Source organism: Bactrocera neohumeralis, unplaced genomic scaffold (genome assembly GCF_024586455.1).
Source record: "Bactrocera neohumeralis isolate Rockhampton unplaced genomic scaffold, APGP_CSIRO_Bneo_wtdbg2-racon-allhic-juicebox.fasta_v2 cluster09, whole genome shotgun sequence".
Classification (NCBI taxonomy): Eukaryota; Metazoa; Arthropoda; class Insecta; order Diptera; family Tephritidae; genus Bactrocera; species Bactrocera neohumeralis.
The window spans coordinates 23163065-23180479 of NW_026089622.1; the positions used below are offsets into that span (position 1 = coordinate 23163065).

Here is a 17415-nt window from a genome sequence, read left to right on the forward strand (position 1 = left end):
CTGTGAAGAGATTTGCTAACAAATGTATGTATTCTGTTAGAACAAGGAAGCATGCGATATTTGTCAAATAGCTATGTGTTACTTTTTTCCCACTCTCTGAACAAAAGTAACAAATATTGTAACGAATGCAAAAGTGAACAATAACAAGCCGTTTACACGTTTGCTAACAGCTACCCGTCTTGCAGGGTAGCTTTCTTCAGTTTGCATTAATTCGTGATATCATAGTGATGGGTCTGCTACCTTGTAAGTTTGCGATTACATGAAGCAACTTTAGTTGCTAATTCTCGGGCGATTCTCTTTTGCTGTCGCCCATTACCTTCACACGAGCAACTTGTGTTGCGCAACTCTGCTCGAGTTTTTTTCTCATTCCCTTTCACTTTACTTTAACCCATTGTCTACTCTTTACTTTAACCCATTGTCGTTTCTTTTTCCTTATAAGTATTTGGGCCACTCTATCACATATATTAATTAGCTCTGTCAATTAAGAAATACATTTTATTTATTAAAACCAACATATATCACCCTTTTCACTATCGTCTGAATCAATTTGTATGGCTTCCTCCATACATTTCACAATATCTTTAATTAATTCGATTTTTTCCTCATACTCCATTTTCTAAAATATTTATATTATATTATGTATATTTGTATACATATTTGCAAATTAATTACCAAAAGATGAAATTAAATTTTTTAAATATATTCAAAATATTAATTTCAAAAAAAGATACGCAAATGCAACTATGTACTACGAAAGAAAGAACACGAATGCCGAAAAACGTCGCAGCGAACTGCTACGAATAAGAACACAAAGCGAGTTGCTGAACACTGGAAACTCGGCGCGATTCTCCTCTCCTCGTCGCCCCCTCGCCAATAAACCAAGAGTTGCCGCAACAAAAGTTGCTTCGTGTGATAAGGCTCTAAAAGTACTGCACCCAAGGCGTGAGAAGACGCATCCGTGGTTAATTCAAAAGATTTTCGTAGTCAGTAAAAAGAAGAAGTATATTTTCTGAAGATTACAGCACTGTTTTCACCATTATTAATACGTAGCCTTTTATAAAGCGCCTGTAGTAGCCAGACAAACCTGAAAGAGAACGCAATGTTTTAGGAAATTCATAGCCGACTAAGTCTTTTCCCTATTTCTGTAGGTTCTAATCCCCTCTTTAAGATATCAAATCCTAGGAATTCAACGTCTGATTTAAAAAAATGGGTTTTTTCTAAAGAAGCTCTCAAGTTGGCTGATTATAATTTTTCCAATATTCGGCTGACGTTTTGCAAGAGTGACAAACGTCACGGCTCTTTCCATTTTCCTCCCTCAGCACGTCTTTTATTGCTGGTTGAAAAATGGCAGGGCTGTTTTTCAACTCAAATGGCAACCTGCAAAACTCGTATTTTCCGTTTTCCACAAAAAATTCAGTGTTTTACAATTTTTATCGGCAAGTGTAATCTGATGAAACCCAGATTTCAAGTCTATTGGCGTAAAAATTGATGATTTGTCGTATTTCTAGCTAATAATTTTTTTGTTTAGTGCTTGAAATCAATGACCTCAGTATATACAGTAATAAACCTTTTCTTTGTTTACATACATATACTCTTCTTCTTCTTAATTGGCGTAGACACCGCTTACGCGATTATAGCCGAGTTAACAACAGCGCGCCAGTCGTTTCTTCTTTTCGCTACGTGGCGCCAATTGGATATTCCAAGCGAAGCCAGGTCCTTCTCCACTTGGTCCTTCCAACGGAGTGGAGGTCTTCCTCTTCCTCTGCTTCCCCCGGCGGGTACTGCGTCGAATACTTTCTGAGCTGGAGTGTTTTCATCCATCCGGACAACATGACCTAGCCAGCGTAGCCGCTGTCTTTTAATTCGCTGAACTATGTCAATGTCGTCGTATATCTCGTACAGCTCATCGTTCCATCGGATGCGATATTCGCCGTGGCCAATGCGCAAAGGACCATAAATCTTTCGCAGAATTTTTCTCTCAAAAACTCGTAACGTCGACTCATCGGTTGCTGTCATCGCCCAAGCTTCTGCACCATATAGCAGGACGGGAATTATGAGCGACTTATAGAGTTTAGCTTTTGTTCGTCGAGAGAGGACTTTACTTTTCAATTGCCTACTCAGTCCGAAGTAGCACCTGTTGGCAAGAGCAATCCTGCGTTGGATTTCCAGGCTGACATTATCAGTGGTGTTAATGCTGGTTCCTAAACAGACGAAATTATCTACAACTTCAAAGTTATGACTGTCAACAGTGACGTGAGAGCCAAGTCGCGAGTGCGACGACTGTTTGTTTGATGACAGGAGATATTTCGTTTTGCCCTCGTTCACTACCAGACCCATTTTCTGTGCTTCCTTGTCCAGCCTAGAGAAAGCAGAACTAACGGCGCGGGTGTTGAGGCCGATGATATCAATATCGTCGGCATACGCCAGCAGCTGTACACTCTTATAGAAGATGGTACCTTCTCTGTTTAGTTCTGCAGCTCGAACTATTTTCTCCAGGAGCAGGTTGAAGAAGTCGCACGATAGGGAGTCGCCTTGTCTGAAACCTCGTTTGGTATCGAACGGCTCGGAGAGGTCCTTCCCGATCCTGACGGAGCTTTTCGTGTTGTTCAACGTCAGTTTACACAGCCGTATTAGTTTTGCGGGGATACCAAATTCAGACATCGCGGCATAAAGGCAGCTCCTTTTCGTGCTGTCGAAAGCAGCTTTGAAATCGACGAAGAGGTGGTGTGTGTCGATTCTCCTTTCACGGGTCTTTTCCAAGATTTGGCGCATGGTGAATATCTGGTCGGTTGTTGATTTTCCAGGTCTGAAGCCACACTGATAAGGTCCAATCAGTTTGTTGACAGTGGGCTTTAATCTTTCACACAATACGCTCGATAGAACCTTATATGCGATGTTGAGGAGGCTAATCCCACGGTAGTTGGCGCAGATTGTGGGGTCTCCTTTTTTATGGATTGGGCATAGCACACTTAAATTCCAATCGTTGGGCATGCTCTCGTCCGACCATATTTTACAAAGAAGCTGATGCATGCTCCCTATTAGTTCTTCGCCGCCGTGTTTGAATAGCTCGGCCGGTAGTCCGTCGGCCCCTGCCGCTTTGTTGTTCTTCAGGCGGGCAATTGCTATTCGAACTTCTTCATGGTCGGGTAATGGAACGTCTGCTCCATCGTCATCGATTGGGGAATCGGGTTCTCCTTCTCCTGGTGTTGTGCGTTCACTGCCATTCAGCAGGCTGGAGAAGTGTTCCTCCATAATTTAACTATGCTCTGGGCATCAGTGACTAGATCACCTTTGGGGGTTCTACAAGAGTGTGCTCCGGTCTTGAAACCTTCTGTAAGCCGCCGCATTTTTTCGTAGAATTTTCGAGCATTACCCCTGTCGGCCAGCTTATCAAGCTCTTCGTACTCACGCATTTCGGCCTCTTTCTTCTTCTGTCTGCAAATGCGTCTCGCTTCCCTCTTCAACTCTCGGTATCTATCCCATCCTGCACGTGTAGTGGTCGTAACGTTGTGAGGTAGGCAGCCTGTTTTCTCTCCGCTGCGACACAGCACTCTCCGTCGTACCAGCTGTTCTTTTGCTCTTTCCGAAAACCAATGGTTTCGGTTGCAGCTGTACGTAAGGAATTTGAAATGCCGTCCCACAGTTCCCTTATACCGAGTTGTTGACGAGTGCTCTCAGAGAGCAGGAGTGCAAGCCGAGTAGAAAATCGTTCGGCTGTCTGTTGTGATTGCAGCTTCTCGACGTCGAACCTTCCTTGTGTTTGTTGGCGTGCGTTTTTTGCTGCACAGAGGCGAGTGCGAATCTTAGCTGCAACAAGATAGTGGTCCGAGTCGATTTTAGGACCTCGGAGCGCACGCACATCTAAAACACTGGAGACGTGTCTTCCATCTATCACAACATGATCGATCTGGTTGGTAGTTTTTCGATCCGGAGACAGCCAGGTAGCTTGATGAATCTTCTTATGCTGGAATCTAGTACTACAGATAACCATATTTCAGGCCCCGGCGAAGTCAATCAGCCTCAACCCATTTGGGGATGTTTCGTCGTGGAGGCTGAATTTACCGACCGTAGTGCCAAATATACCTTCTTTGCCCACTCTGGCGTTAAAGTCGCCAAGCACGATTTTGACATCGTGGCGGGGGCATCTCTCATAAGTGCGTTCCAAGCACTCATAAAAGGCATCTTTGGTCACATCGTCCTTCTCATCCGTCGGAGCGTGGGCGCAGATCAGCGATATGTTGAAGAACCTCGCTTTGATGCGGATTGTGGCCAGACGTTCATTCACCGGAGTGAATGATAGTACTCGGCGACGGAGTCTCTCTCCCACCACGAATCCAACACCAAACTTGCGCTCCTTTATATGGCCACTGTAGTAAATGTCACAAGGACCTACTCGTCTCTGTCCTTGTCCCGTCCATCGCATTTCTTGGACGGCGGTGATGTCAGCCTTTATTTTTGCGAGGACATCAACCAGCTGGGCAGCGGCACCTTCCCAATTAAGGGTCCGGACATTCCAGGTGCATGCCCTCAAATCGTAGTCCTTATTCCGTTTGCCATGGTCGTCATCAAAAGGGGGGTCTCTCATCCGAGGCTGTGTTTTCCTTTTCATTGGTATTGTTTTTTACGTGGCGGGTCCCAAACCCAGCGCACAACCCTATGTAGGGTGTTCAAATATCATTGAACATGCTTATTTATCAGCAAAGCCGAAATTCTGCTGAATACAAATATTTATTTATATATTAATAAACATATATATGTACATACATAATGCATTTACATGCAATGCGCATGCAATAAAAACAAAAATGCATAGGGACACATGTCATAAATTTAGAGAAGAGATAAGATTATCATACACACACATATGTATCAAAACAACCCCATGTCAAGCAGCAATAAACAATATGCTGCAATACATATAATATACACACATACGCATATATTTAGATAGATAAGATAGTTTTACAAATTGTATATAAGCAAGAAAAATACGAAATAAAGATCAGATTTGAAAGAAAATCTCAATCGAAAACATTCCTTTTATTTACAAATTTTACTTCCCCCCACCAGTGGTAAGGGGTAAAAGAAGAATTAAAAGGAAATATTTCAAATAAAGGAGCCGTTAGCTATCATTTATTGCCCCCCACCCGAGGTAAGGAATAAGTGAAGCAAAACGCTTAACCTTTATTAACATATATTTGGTCCAATCGAGCCTAAATTAAAGAAGCCCTGTTATTAATACAAATACAGGCAAAATTAAATTGTAAGACGGGTGTATATTCCCGCATATTGACAAAATAAAAATAATAATTGTAAGACGGGTGTATATTCCCGCATATTGACAAAATAAAAATATATGTAAGACGGGTGTATATTCCCGCATTAAAACCGATCGCATAAGCCGTTTTAGCAGAGACTAAACGCAGTGATCTAACTGCTATCCAAAAAATATTCAGCGGCTGTGAGTCGAGGCACAGCAAGGTCAACTAGGCGACCAAATCAAATACCTCCCACGATTTCTTTGGAGAAAAGCAAGCAGTTCATCAATAAATAGGAGAAGTTTTGCGAAAAAATTCTCGAAATGGGTATAAACAGAAAGAAAATTCTGGATGCCCAGGCAGATTTAGCCGAAAAAGTGTTGTCCACATCCAACACTATTTCAGGAAAGGCATTAAAGAAAGCAAAAATTGAAGAAAACATTAAAATTCTTGAAAAGTACCAAAAAGAATTCGATACCAACCACGAAAAGTTAATGGCAGATGGCATAGGAGAAGAAGATTACTTCAAGAAGAATGAATACAATAACACTATGATTAAAATCGAAGAGGCAATCAATGCATTAAAGATGAGCATTTTAAAAGATAAGCCTCTAGTCGAATTTGATCGGCAAATTGAAACAGTTCAAATACGATGCACTAATCCAGATCAAAAAACTTCCATATTCATGAGGAAAATTGAAAACCTCAGAAGAAAAATGGAAGATCTAAGCATGGAACTAACGATTGACAACGATCAAATAAAAGGCTTAGACTGCTTATTCAATGACATCCAAAATCTAAAAAAGCAAATTAGATTTTAATGTTGAAATTGAAGACATATTCGAAAAAATATGTGACGAATATTACGAAGATCTTCAGAATTTAAAAAGGAAATTAAAAAAAGAAGAGCCTCAAATTTCTTATCGCCCTAATTTGGATTTGGAAAAATTAAAAATTCCAATATTCTATGGCGATATTAAAGAATGGGCAAATTTTTATAACGTGTTCCAAGAAATGGTACACAATAACGAGCAGTTGCCAAGCGCAGAGAAAATGCTGCGTCTTCGTCTCTGCTTAAAAGGCGAAGCTGCGCGATTAATTCAGCACCTACAAATTTCAACAAGAAATTATGAAGCTGCATGGAGTCTGCTAAAACAAAGGTATGACAACCAAAGAATTCTGTTCACAACACAGTGGGATAGAATAATGGATCAACCAAATATAAATAGTGACAATGCTGAAAGCGTGAGACAACTATTAGATACAACAAATGAGTGTCTTAATGCTATAGAGTCACTGGGAATAAGCATTGAACAAGCTGATCCATTTATTGCGCGTGTAATTGTCCGGAAGTTAGACAAAGAAGGACTGAAGTTATATGAGCAAACAGTTAAAAAGACGAGAGAAATTCAACAATTATCGGACATCAGAGATTTTTTGGATCAACATTTTCAAACATTGAAAGCAGTGGCTGATAAAGAACATCTTAATAAAAATCGTAAACAACATATGTTCAAAGTCAATAATACCTTCAATAATACAAGACAGCCAATCAAGCAGATGTGTTCCTATTGTAAAATTGTAGGTCACACTTTACAGCAATGCAGAAGATTCAAAAGCATAACCATTGATGATAGACGTAAATATGTAAAAGACAACAAAATCTGTTACAGGTGCCTAAATCATAATTGGGGAGAAATTTGCAACAGCAACATCAAGTGTACGAAATGTTCTCGAAATCATCATGACACCCTACATGTTGAATCCGAAGAGAGCAAAAAAGTTATGTCCACAACAAATAGCTCAAAAGCTGTTATACTAGCTACAGCTCAAATAAGAGCAAAGACAGCAAGTGGAGAATATATATTGCTACGCGCACTTATAGATCAAGGATCACAAATAACCACAATATCCGAAGAAGCAGCACAGATATTAAAACTGCCGAGGATGAAAACAAAAACAAAACTATATGGTTTAAGTGACGCTGTAGTTGGTGAATCAAAAGCTACAATTCAAGTTGAAATTAAACCAAGATTTTTAAGTAACTACAAAGAAAAGGTAAATGCCGTAGTTTTACCAGTTCTAACCAGTGCACAACCGGATATCTCATTTAATTACAACTTTAAAATTTGGGAAAATTATACTCTTGCTGATCCGTTATTCAACAAATCAGACAGAATTGATATGATAATTGGAGGAGATATATTCAGCAGTATAATTGAAAACGGAATTAAAAAAGATCACGGTGTTCTTGGTCAAGCGACGAAATTCGGCTGGATATTATCTGGCATAGTTAAAGCAAAAGTTACTGGCAAAATAACGACAGCGGTAACTAATTTGGAACGATTTTGGGAAATCGAAGACATATCAACTGATGATGATGTACAAGAAGATGACACCACCTTGAAGCAGTACGAAGAAACTACCAAAAGAGATGCAGATGGCAGATTTATTGTGGAAATTCCATTCAAAAAAGATAAAGAATTAGGAGAATCACGTAAGAAGGCAGTAGCGCGTCTAATATCAATGGAAAACAGATTCAAGAGCAACAGTAAACTCAAAGAAGAATACAGCAAATTCATCAAAGAATATATAGACCTTGGCCATATGAGAAAAGTTGATGACAAACAAAGAGGTAAATATTATTTACCTCATCAAGCTGTTATTCGGGAAAATAATATAACAACAAAACTTCGAGTGGTATTTGATGCATCAGCAAAAACATCAAATGGTAGAAGTCTTAATGATATCATGTGTACTGGACCCAAATTACAAAGAGACATATTCGATATCTTACTTAAATGGAGGCTTTGGGAAGTTGTCATCACCGCTGATGTTGAAAAAATGTTCAGGCAAATTAAAATAGCCAAAAAGGATCAGGAATATCACAGGATTGTATGGCGTGAAAGTAATATGCAAAAAATAGATGAATATGAGTTAACAACAGTAACATACGGGACCGCATCTGCGCCATATCTAGCAGTGCGTACATTATTTGAAATCGCTAATAAGTGTCCAATTGAAAAGTTACAAAAAATAATTAAAGAGGACTTCTACATGGATGATCTTATGACCGGTGCAAATTCAGTAGAAGAATGTGAATATATACAACGAAACATCAGCAATCATCTTCAGGAATTTGGATTTCATCTCAGGAAGTGGTTATCAAATCAAACCAGCATTACTAATAACATATCTAATACTGGGGACAATGAAGTCATACAAATAAAGGAAAATGAAGCTGTAAAAACACTTGGACTGCATTGGGATCCACAGGAAGATCAATTCCAATTTAAAATTAATTTAAAAAATTCAAAAACTATTACAAAAAGGAGTGTTCTTTCTCAGCTTGCACAAATATTTGACCCACTGGGTTGGCTTTCTCCCATAATTATAATTGCAAAGTTATACATTCAAAAACTTTGGACACTGCAATCTAGCTGGGATAATCAACTATCAGAAGACCTACAGAAGGAATGGATGCAATTCATAGAGAAATTGCATTTAATAGAAAATGTACGAATTCCACGATGGATAGGAACTTGTATGGACTCTCAAATTCAAATGCATGGTTTCTGCGATGCTTCAGAAAGAGCTTATGCCGCAGTTATATACATAAAAAAGGGTAATAATGTTAAACTTTTAACGGCAAAAACAAAAGTAAACCCGCTCAAAAACCGAAAAACAATTCCGAAATTAGAACTCTGCGCAGCACACTTGTTAGCTAAATTGATCAGTAAAGTGATAAAAACAATAAGCTTATGTCAAGCAATCTATGCATGGAGTGATTCAACTATAACTCTAAGCTGGATTGAAAATTCAAAAAATAAAGACAAATTTATAAGAAATCGAATTGAAGACATCAAAATGCTTACTTCTAAAGTAAAGTGGAAACATGTAAGCTCTAAAGACAACCCAGCAGACGTTGCATCAAGAGGTATTTCTGTGGAGAAAATATCAAATCTAGACATTTGGTGGTATGGACCAAAATGGCTGAAATTATCTGAAAGTCAATGGCCAGAAGTCAAAACAAACAACTCAGCAAGAATATTGTTAACATCAAAGGATCAGAACGAATTTATGGATAATTTAATTAGCAGATATTCTAGTTGGTTGAAATTACAAAGGGTTGTGGCATATATACTACGATTTGGGAAAAAACAAAGAAATTATCAAACCGTAAACTTATCTGCAGAGGAACTCCAATCAGCTAGAAACATAATCATTCGACAAACTCAGAAACAGTTATTTAAAAATGAAATAAATAAGTTAATGAGTGAAAAACACATTAGCAATACAAGTCAAATCGTCAACCTCAATCCATTTTTAGATAAAAATGGCATTATGAGAGTGGGAGGACGACTAACAAACGCAGAATTACCGTATTGCAAAAAACATCCTATAATTCTTTCCAAATCCTATTTGAGTTCGTTGATAATTAAAGATGCTCACCATTCCACCCTACATGGTGGAAACAGATTAACAGAAGCAATAATAAGGAGACAATACTGGATCATAGGGTTGAAAAATGCAATCAAAAGTTGTATACGAAAATGTTGCAAATGCATAAGATACAACCAAGTCACAGCAAAACAAATAATGGGCAATTTACCAGAATTCAGAGTGTCACCATCAAGTCCTTTTACCTACGCCGGAGTTGACTATGCTGGACCGTTTCAGATGAGATGTTCTAAAGGCCGTGGGCAAAAATCATTCAAAGGATATGTAGCAGTTTTTGTATGTCTTTCAACAAAAGCAATACATCTAGAAGCTGTAAGCGATTTATCGACTGAAGCTTTTCTAGCAGCGTTAAGACGATTTTTTGCCAGAAGAGGAAAGAGTCTTCATATGTACTCCGATAATGGAACAAATTTTGTTGGAGCCAGCAGATGTATTGATAAGGAGTTCAAACATGCAGTAAAAAATAACAATGAAGTATCATCAATTTTAGCGAATGAACAAATATCTTGGCATTTTTCTCCCCCGGCAGGCCCACATTTTGGAGGAATGTGGGAAGCAGGAGTAAAGGGAATGAAATACCACTTAAAAAGAGCAGTTGGAGACACTAAGCTAACTTTTGAAGAAATGTCAACAGTTTTAGCACAAATAGAAGCTTCGTTAAATTCGCGTCCATTATATGCTATAAACGATGATAATGGAATAGATGCGTTAACACCAGGACACTTTTTAATAGGAAAACCTATGTTATCAATTCCCTCTTCGGGTGCAGATGTAAACATTTCCTCGTTAAATAAATGGAAATTAATACAAAAAATTCACCGAGATTTTTGGAATCGGTGGAAAGATGAGTATTTACATACACTTCAACAAAGGAATAAGTGGAAAATTCCAGCGAATAATATAAAAGAAGGAGATATTGTCATTGTAAAAGATGAAAATACACAGCCTACCAAATGGCCTCTTGGAAAAGTTATAGAAACGCATGCAGGAAATGATGGACGTGTTCGAGTTGTGACGTTAAAGCTTTCCAACAACACATTGAAAAGACCAATCCACAAATTATGTCCACTTATAAAACAAGCAGACAATAATGAAGAAAGAAATGGCGTAAGAACTTCTGCAATCACAACCAAACCTATGAAGAAGCAACCTGTAAGTATGTTTGCGCTCTTGATCTTAGCGTTTCTTTACATGGCAACAAGTACTCTTGGTATGAACATACACATTCCTCAAGAAAGAAGTGCAACAGTGAGCAAACTTCCTGAAAATACTACAATTTATCTGGACTCACTGGGAAAAATGGATGTAATCACATCTACCTGGGATTTGCTTATATATTATGATCTTAATGCATATTTCGAACAGTATAATATGTTGCCAAATTGCATTCAAAGAATAAAAAATCATTGCCAGCTATTATCCCAGTTTGAAGAAGCATGTAATGTCATATCATTATCACTAGGCAAACGTTACGAAGATTTAACTCACAATCATAATTTGATTGTATACAATAAAAGGCAAAAAAGAGCTCCATTAGAATGGGTCGGTTCAATTTACAACATGCTGTTTGGATTAATGGATACAGATGATCAAGAAGTAATAGAAAGTAATTTTAAAACGTTACTTTCTAATCAACATCAGATCAAGAACAGGCTAAAATCTCAAATATCCTTAATAAACTCTACAGCCAACATTATAAATAAAAATTTGAATGAAGTCAATTCGCAGTTCTTTAAAATCCAAACACAAATAAACAAATATCAATCCGAAATTATAAAGGACATAAATCGTGATAAAATGGCGATTCAATTTCAAATGTTAGTTACTCAAATTACCATATTATTGAGTGAATGTGAAAAAATACAAAATGCAGTAATAGAATTGCTGATAGATTTAAACCAAGGAAGAATAAATCCAACACTTTTGACTCCAACACAATTACAAACAGAACTGATGTTAATAAAGGACAAACTGCCAGCAAAGTTGTTAATACCTGGACAACAAACCAACACACAACTAAGAGATGTATACAATTTGATGAAAACACGAGGATTAATTGTGGACGATAAATTAGTCATAAAGGCAGAACTACCTTTAATTCAAAGTGAATCATCTGAAATATACAAACTAATAGTAATTCCACATGAATATAATGGAAGACTATTAAAAGCAAAACTAAGAAACGAATTTTTAGTTTACAACTTTGGACTTAACTCATATTTTTTGATGTCACAAGCAGAATTAAATAAATGTACAAAAAGCCTCAACAACCATTTAATATGCAAAGGAAAATCTCCATGGCAACCTGCTTTAGATCAAACATGCGAACTTTCAGCGTTGTTAAAAAGCGGACACACCAACTGTAAATATGAGGAAGTGACTAAATCAATATTTTGGTCAGAACTCTTTGAAGAAAATACCTGGATCTTTAAAGTGTTCAAAAATTCTACGATCCATCTAGACTGTCAAAAGGGCAAAACGCAGATATTGGATATTCCGGCACAAGGAATTCTTTCAATCAAAGCTGGCTGTACTGCAAGATATGAAAGTATCACCTTAATCGGTATGCAAATATTTAAAATGCAGAGCGACATCAAACCGACGTTGGACCCGATCGTGACAACTATAAAGGAAATAGCGGAGGACCATATAACTACTCTTCAAATAAGTAGAATAGACGACAACGAACAGCAGAGAAAGCTACGAGAAGACATTGACAAGATCAGCAACAACGAATTAAAATTAAGTGAGTTAAATTTAAGAAACCATAGCGGACATATATCTTTAGTGTTAGTAGTAATTGTAATATTATGCCTTTTAATACTATATTTCCGTTATAAATGTAAAGCGAATCATGCTGATAGAATCATTGTCAATATTCCCAACCGGTAGAATATTAATTACATAAAAAATACAGTCCACTAATAATCATTTCTTTCCCTCGGCAATATGTTCAAATATCATTGAACATGCTTATTTATCAGCAAAGCCGAAATTCTACTGAATACAAATATCTATTTATATATTAATAAACATATATATGTACATACATAATGCATTTACATGCAATGCGCATGCAATAAAAACAAAAATGCATAGGGACACATGTCATAAATTTAGAGAAGAGATAAGATTATCATACACACACATATGTATCAAAACAACCCCATGTCAAGCAACAATAAACAATATGCTGCAATACATATAATATACACACATACGCATATATTTAGATAGATAAGATAGTTTTACAAATTGTATATAAGCAAGAAAAATACGAAATAAAGATCAGATTTGAAAGAAAATCTCAATCGAAAACATTCCTTTTATTTACAAATTTTACTTCCCCCCACCAGTGGTAAGGGGTAAAAGAAGAATTAAAAGGAAATATTTCAAATAAAGGAGCCGTTAGCTATCACTTATTGCCCCCCCACCCGAGGTAAGGAATAAGTGAAGGCAGTAGGATACAATCCTGTGTGGTAATTTGTCGTTTGACATACATATGTATACAAATTGACAATTCGTTAGCCGTTATAGGAAAAATCAATTGGAAATTGAGTTTAAACAGAAATGTTGAAGTGTTATTATATTAGTGTTATTAATAAGTTTTTATTGTTTATATTGTGAATAAGTGTTGTTGCTGAAATAAAGAAAGATTAAGGTAAGGTGTATAAATATATTAGAAATATGTCGAAGTTTTTAATAAGTTTGTGTTTACAGAAGAATGCCGAATTCTTGAGTGAGAGAATTAGCAAGGTATGAATTTATTTTGGAATATGTGTTAGGTATTTAGTGACACTTGGGTGAATTTTTATATATATGTACATTCATCAAATATTTAAGGGTCTATACCAGTGTTACCCATGGAAAATTAGGCGAATTTCCTGATTTTTTAAAGAAAGTACTTAATCGAAATTTTCGAAGTTCTTTGGACATAATAAGGTATATTTTCGGCTATTTTTTATGTTTTTTTTACAAAAATATTGAAAAATAACGAAGTTATGTGCTGTTTTCGGAGGTTAAGAAAAAAATGTCTTTTGAATATATCAAGACAAGAAGACTTTGCCAAGACGAACTAGAACACTACTTCGGACAGATTAGGAAAGGGGGAGGATTGAACACAAAAACAACTCCTTCTATGTTTTCTGACCTTTTCCGCCAATCTTGGGGCCTTAGACATGTCAAATTTGTGAAAACTGTATAATGTTAGGAATTGTATCGAAATCGATGTAATTGAAAGCGATTTCCTACAGCGAAATTCATTTGCATATTTTTGCGGTTATATGTATTATGAATATTTTAAATTGCATAATTGTTCCCAACCTTTGCCACCTTTTGAAAAAGATCAGATCCCTGACGACGCATTCACTTTTACAAAAGAAAAAGTGTACGATTCATCAAATCTGGTAAAAGCTCCTGAACGCTTCATAGATTTTTTGAAAAAACTTGATGCAATATTGAATGACAATTTTGATTCTTGTTGTCATCTTGTAGGATTTTCAAAAAAATTACATAGTATGATGGGAGATGTAGAGCTTTTTTATTGCTGCGAAAATTCACAACCCGACGTTTTAAAATACCTTTTTATAAGAATTAGAACTTATTTATTTTTAAGAATTTTTAATAGGCAGGCAGCCAGCCCTCATTTTCGGCACATCAAATTTTTGTGCATTTCACATAGGTAACTTCTTCCCCCTTCTAAAAGTTAGTTTCTATATTTTAATATATTTAATAGAGTTATAGGATGAATGCATCTATTGTGGGAGCTTAAAAATCTTATTAAATTATTTTGTGCAATATTTTTTATTTAAATTTTTATGTAAGTTATTATTTATTTTTGTTTTAAGTTGTGAAGCTGAAAATAGGCCTACCGGGGGACCGAACACCTAAAAAAAAGTCGGTAACGCGCCTTATTGCAAACTTCAGTGGTGGTGTGGAAAAATGCAAAACTTAATAATTCAAAAATAAATTATTAAAAATATTTATAATGTTAATAAAATTTGTTTAATTTCGTTGGAATAAAAAGTAAGAAGAAATACATATGCCAATAAATTAAATCTGAAACGAGTTAACAGTCCTTGATCGAATATAAATATACTATAGATCTTCTGGTGACGAAGATCGTAAGTCGTTATTGACTAAACTTTATTAAAAAGTTCGTTTACTATTACAAATTAGAGTCCACAAATTTGCATTTTTTACAATTATTTATTATCATGGTTCATTACCTTTTTTTTGCATTGAAATGTCTTTTAACAAAAGTCTCACCAACAATCAATGGCACTACTAAACTAGCTTCTGCATACACCTTAACTGGTGAAGCTTCTTTCTTTATTTTACCCCAAGAAATAGCCTCATCTGGTCGAGCACCACTGTCACTGCCATCGAATTTCGAAGCTGTGTTAATAAAAACGGAATAATCGGCTCCACCAATTATAATCATTCCCGATTTGGTGGCTTTCACAGCCATAGTGGAAATACATCATGTCACCTAGGCTACCATCTGTAAGCGCAGGGCAAAACACAGGTATTTTATGTTTCGCAGCCCAGTAGTATATTGAGCTGGTGTCGTTTATCCTTCCCCCAAGTCGTTGTATAATACAAGAAGGAGACCAAATCAAGCCTTTCGTTTTTTGCTCTTCAACCATTTCATCAAGTAGCGGCATGTCGTTTCTACACAATCCAATCGTAATGTCTCCCGTAATCCCGACGACACTAGATTAGATGTGAATCCAAGGGATATTGTACAGCTGAATTCATCCGTTTCATGCAAATCGGCTTCTACAGGTTTCAACGGCTGCTGCCTACAATCAAGCTAAGAATATTTTAAAATACATAAACCTTTCCATAAAAAAATGGTTACATTACCATTAGATTGATTTCTCTTATTGCCAACCCAAGATTAGTAGCTTGAAACCCCGTATTAATACACGACTCAATTAATTCTGAGTAATCAATTCCTTGATTCCAATCATAGCCCCCCACGATGGGTGTGTTTTCCGGTATATTTTCACTTCGTTTAAGTACCGCTTTATTGGCGATATCTGGTTCAACGGACATTTTCTATTGTATAAAACTTATGTTCACTCCAATTATTAAACTTTAAATAAAATATTTATAACTTTATACAAACTAAACTTTGTTTTGATTTAATTTGAATGTTCGAATATGAAAAGCTGCTGCACTTTTTATGTTTTCTGTCGGTCAAATGTAAACAAATACATTCAGAAGAAAACTCACCACCGAGAAATCGAAAAATAGGGCTGAATTTTGTTATTAGGAACTGACTACAAAAAGAATATCTGAATATCAGTAAATGATATTTTTATGGGCGAAATATTGCATACTATGGCATTTAAATCACCTATTAGTAAATATATAACATTAATAAATAATTTCCTTTTATATTAAGCAACAATATTTATAGCTTTTATTATTTATTAAAATAAATTTGCTAAGTATTTTCTGCCTCAATTTATACAGCACTGCGTTGCTACCACTGAAAGATGGCTGCTACTCACCCCTCAGAAAGCTACCACGAAAAGGTTTTCTACTGTATATACTGTGTTTTAAAAATATTGTGATAAAACGAATTCATTTTACAAACATTACGAGTAAAGACCCTAGGGAGCTTCTATTGCTCTTGCACGATCACACAAAATGCAAAAATCCTTTACCGAAATAAGCAAGGCTATGAGAGCACCCATTGCAGAATCTAGTGACATATGATCAGCTGATTCGGTCAATTTATTGAGAATGACTATTGTGCATGGCTATTGTGAATTGGCGAAAAAAACAAGTTTTTATAGTTTAAGAAGAAATTATAAAATCTACTTAACAATTTAACAGCGAAATATGTATGTCTTTATATAACAAGATAGCTGGCACAGAGTTGCAATTATTTTTTTACGTGTCATTGCATGAAAATAAGCATGGGTTTTGGTCTGACATACATATTTACAGTCATAGCAAATATTTTTCTGCATGTGTTTTGTTGTTGTGTCGTTACACCAATTGGAAAATTCGTAAAATACGTGTACCGTGCAAGGGTTTTGCAAGAGCAAGAAAATCCCCCTATTTATTTTTAAGTGCATACCCATACTCCAAAGGAGTTACGACTTCCAGAATGATGTCGGCTCAGGTGGAAAGTCAGTCACTACCCAACCGTTCATATCAGTTCATTATACATAGGTGCAGACTTATTAAATAGTCTAAATGCATTACTTAATTTCGAAGAAGGTTTTTTAATTTTAAATGAGAAATCAGTGAATTTTATAAACAAGCCTTATGCCAAAAAAATTTGTTCACTTGAATCAGTAGATGGTGATATAAAAAATTCACAACTCGATCATTTAAACAAGGAGGAAATGAACAAAATAAGAAAACGTATAATAGATTATTTTTTAAAGAAGGAGATGTGCTTAGTAGTACAACGAAAATTCAACACGAAATTAGAACGATAAGAGTTCATCAAGGTATTCAAACCCTTTAATAGTTGCTCCAAAAAAATGGGCAACTCAGGCATAAAAAAATTTGGGTTGTTGTAGATTACGAAAATTAAATGAATTAATAATAGATGACAAATATCCTTTGCCCAATATTGATTCAATATTAGAAAAACTAGGCCGTGCCCAATACTTTACAAAAATAAATTTACCGAAGGGATATCACCAAATTTAAGTAAAAAATGAAGATT

At 36.1% G+C, this 17415-nt stretch overlaps 1 protein-coding gene, 1 long non-coding RNA gene and 1 pseudogene across 2 annotated transcripts; 1 reads left to right on the top strand and 2 right to left on the bottom strand.

Annotated features, from left to right (window-relative positions):
- Window positions 1-355: 355 nt before the first annotated feature.
- Window positions 356-723, bottom strand: LOC126764369 (uncharacterized). The gene is made up of 2 exons (XR_007667981.1): window positions 673-723; window positions 356-616 (listed from the first exon to the last, which is right to left on the bottom strand). It is a non-coding gene; the product is annotated as an uncharacterized LOC126764369 (long non-coding RNA).
- Window positions 724-6064: 5341 nt separating this feature from the next.
- On the top strand, window positions 6065-13037 carry LOC126764038 (uncharacterized). The gene has a single exon (XM_050481764.1). The coding sequence runs from the start codon at window positions 6273-6275 to the stop codon at window positions 12609-12611; it is 6339 nt and encodes a 2112-aa protein (XP_050337721.1). The 5' UTR covers window positions 6065-6272; the 3' UTR covers window positions 12612-13037.
- A 1788-nt stretch (window positions 13038-14825) lies between these two features.
- Window positions 14826-15868, bottom strand: LOC126764146 (probable deoxyhypusine synthase; annotated as a pseudogene).
- Window positions 15869-17415: the final 1547 nt, after the last annotated feature.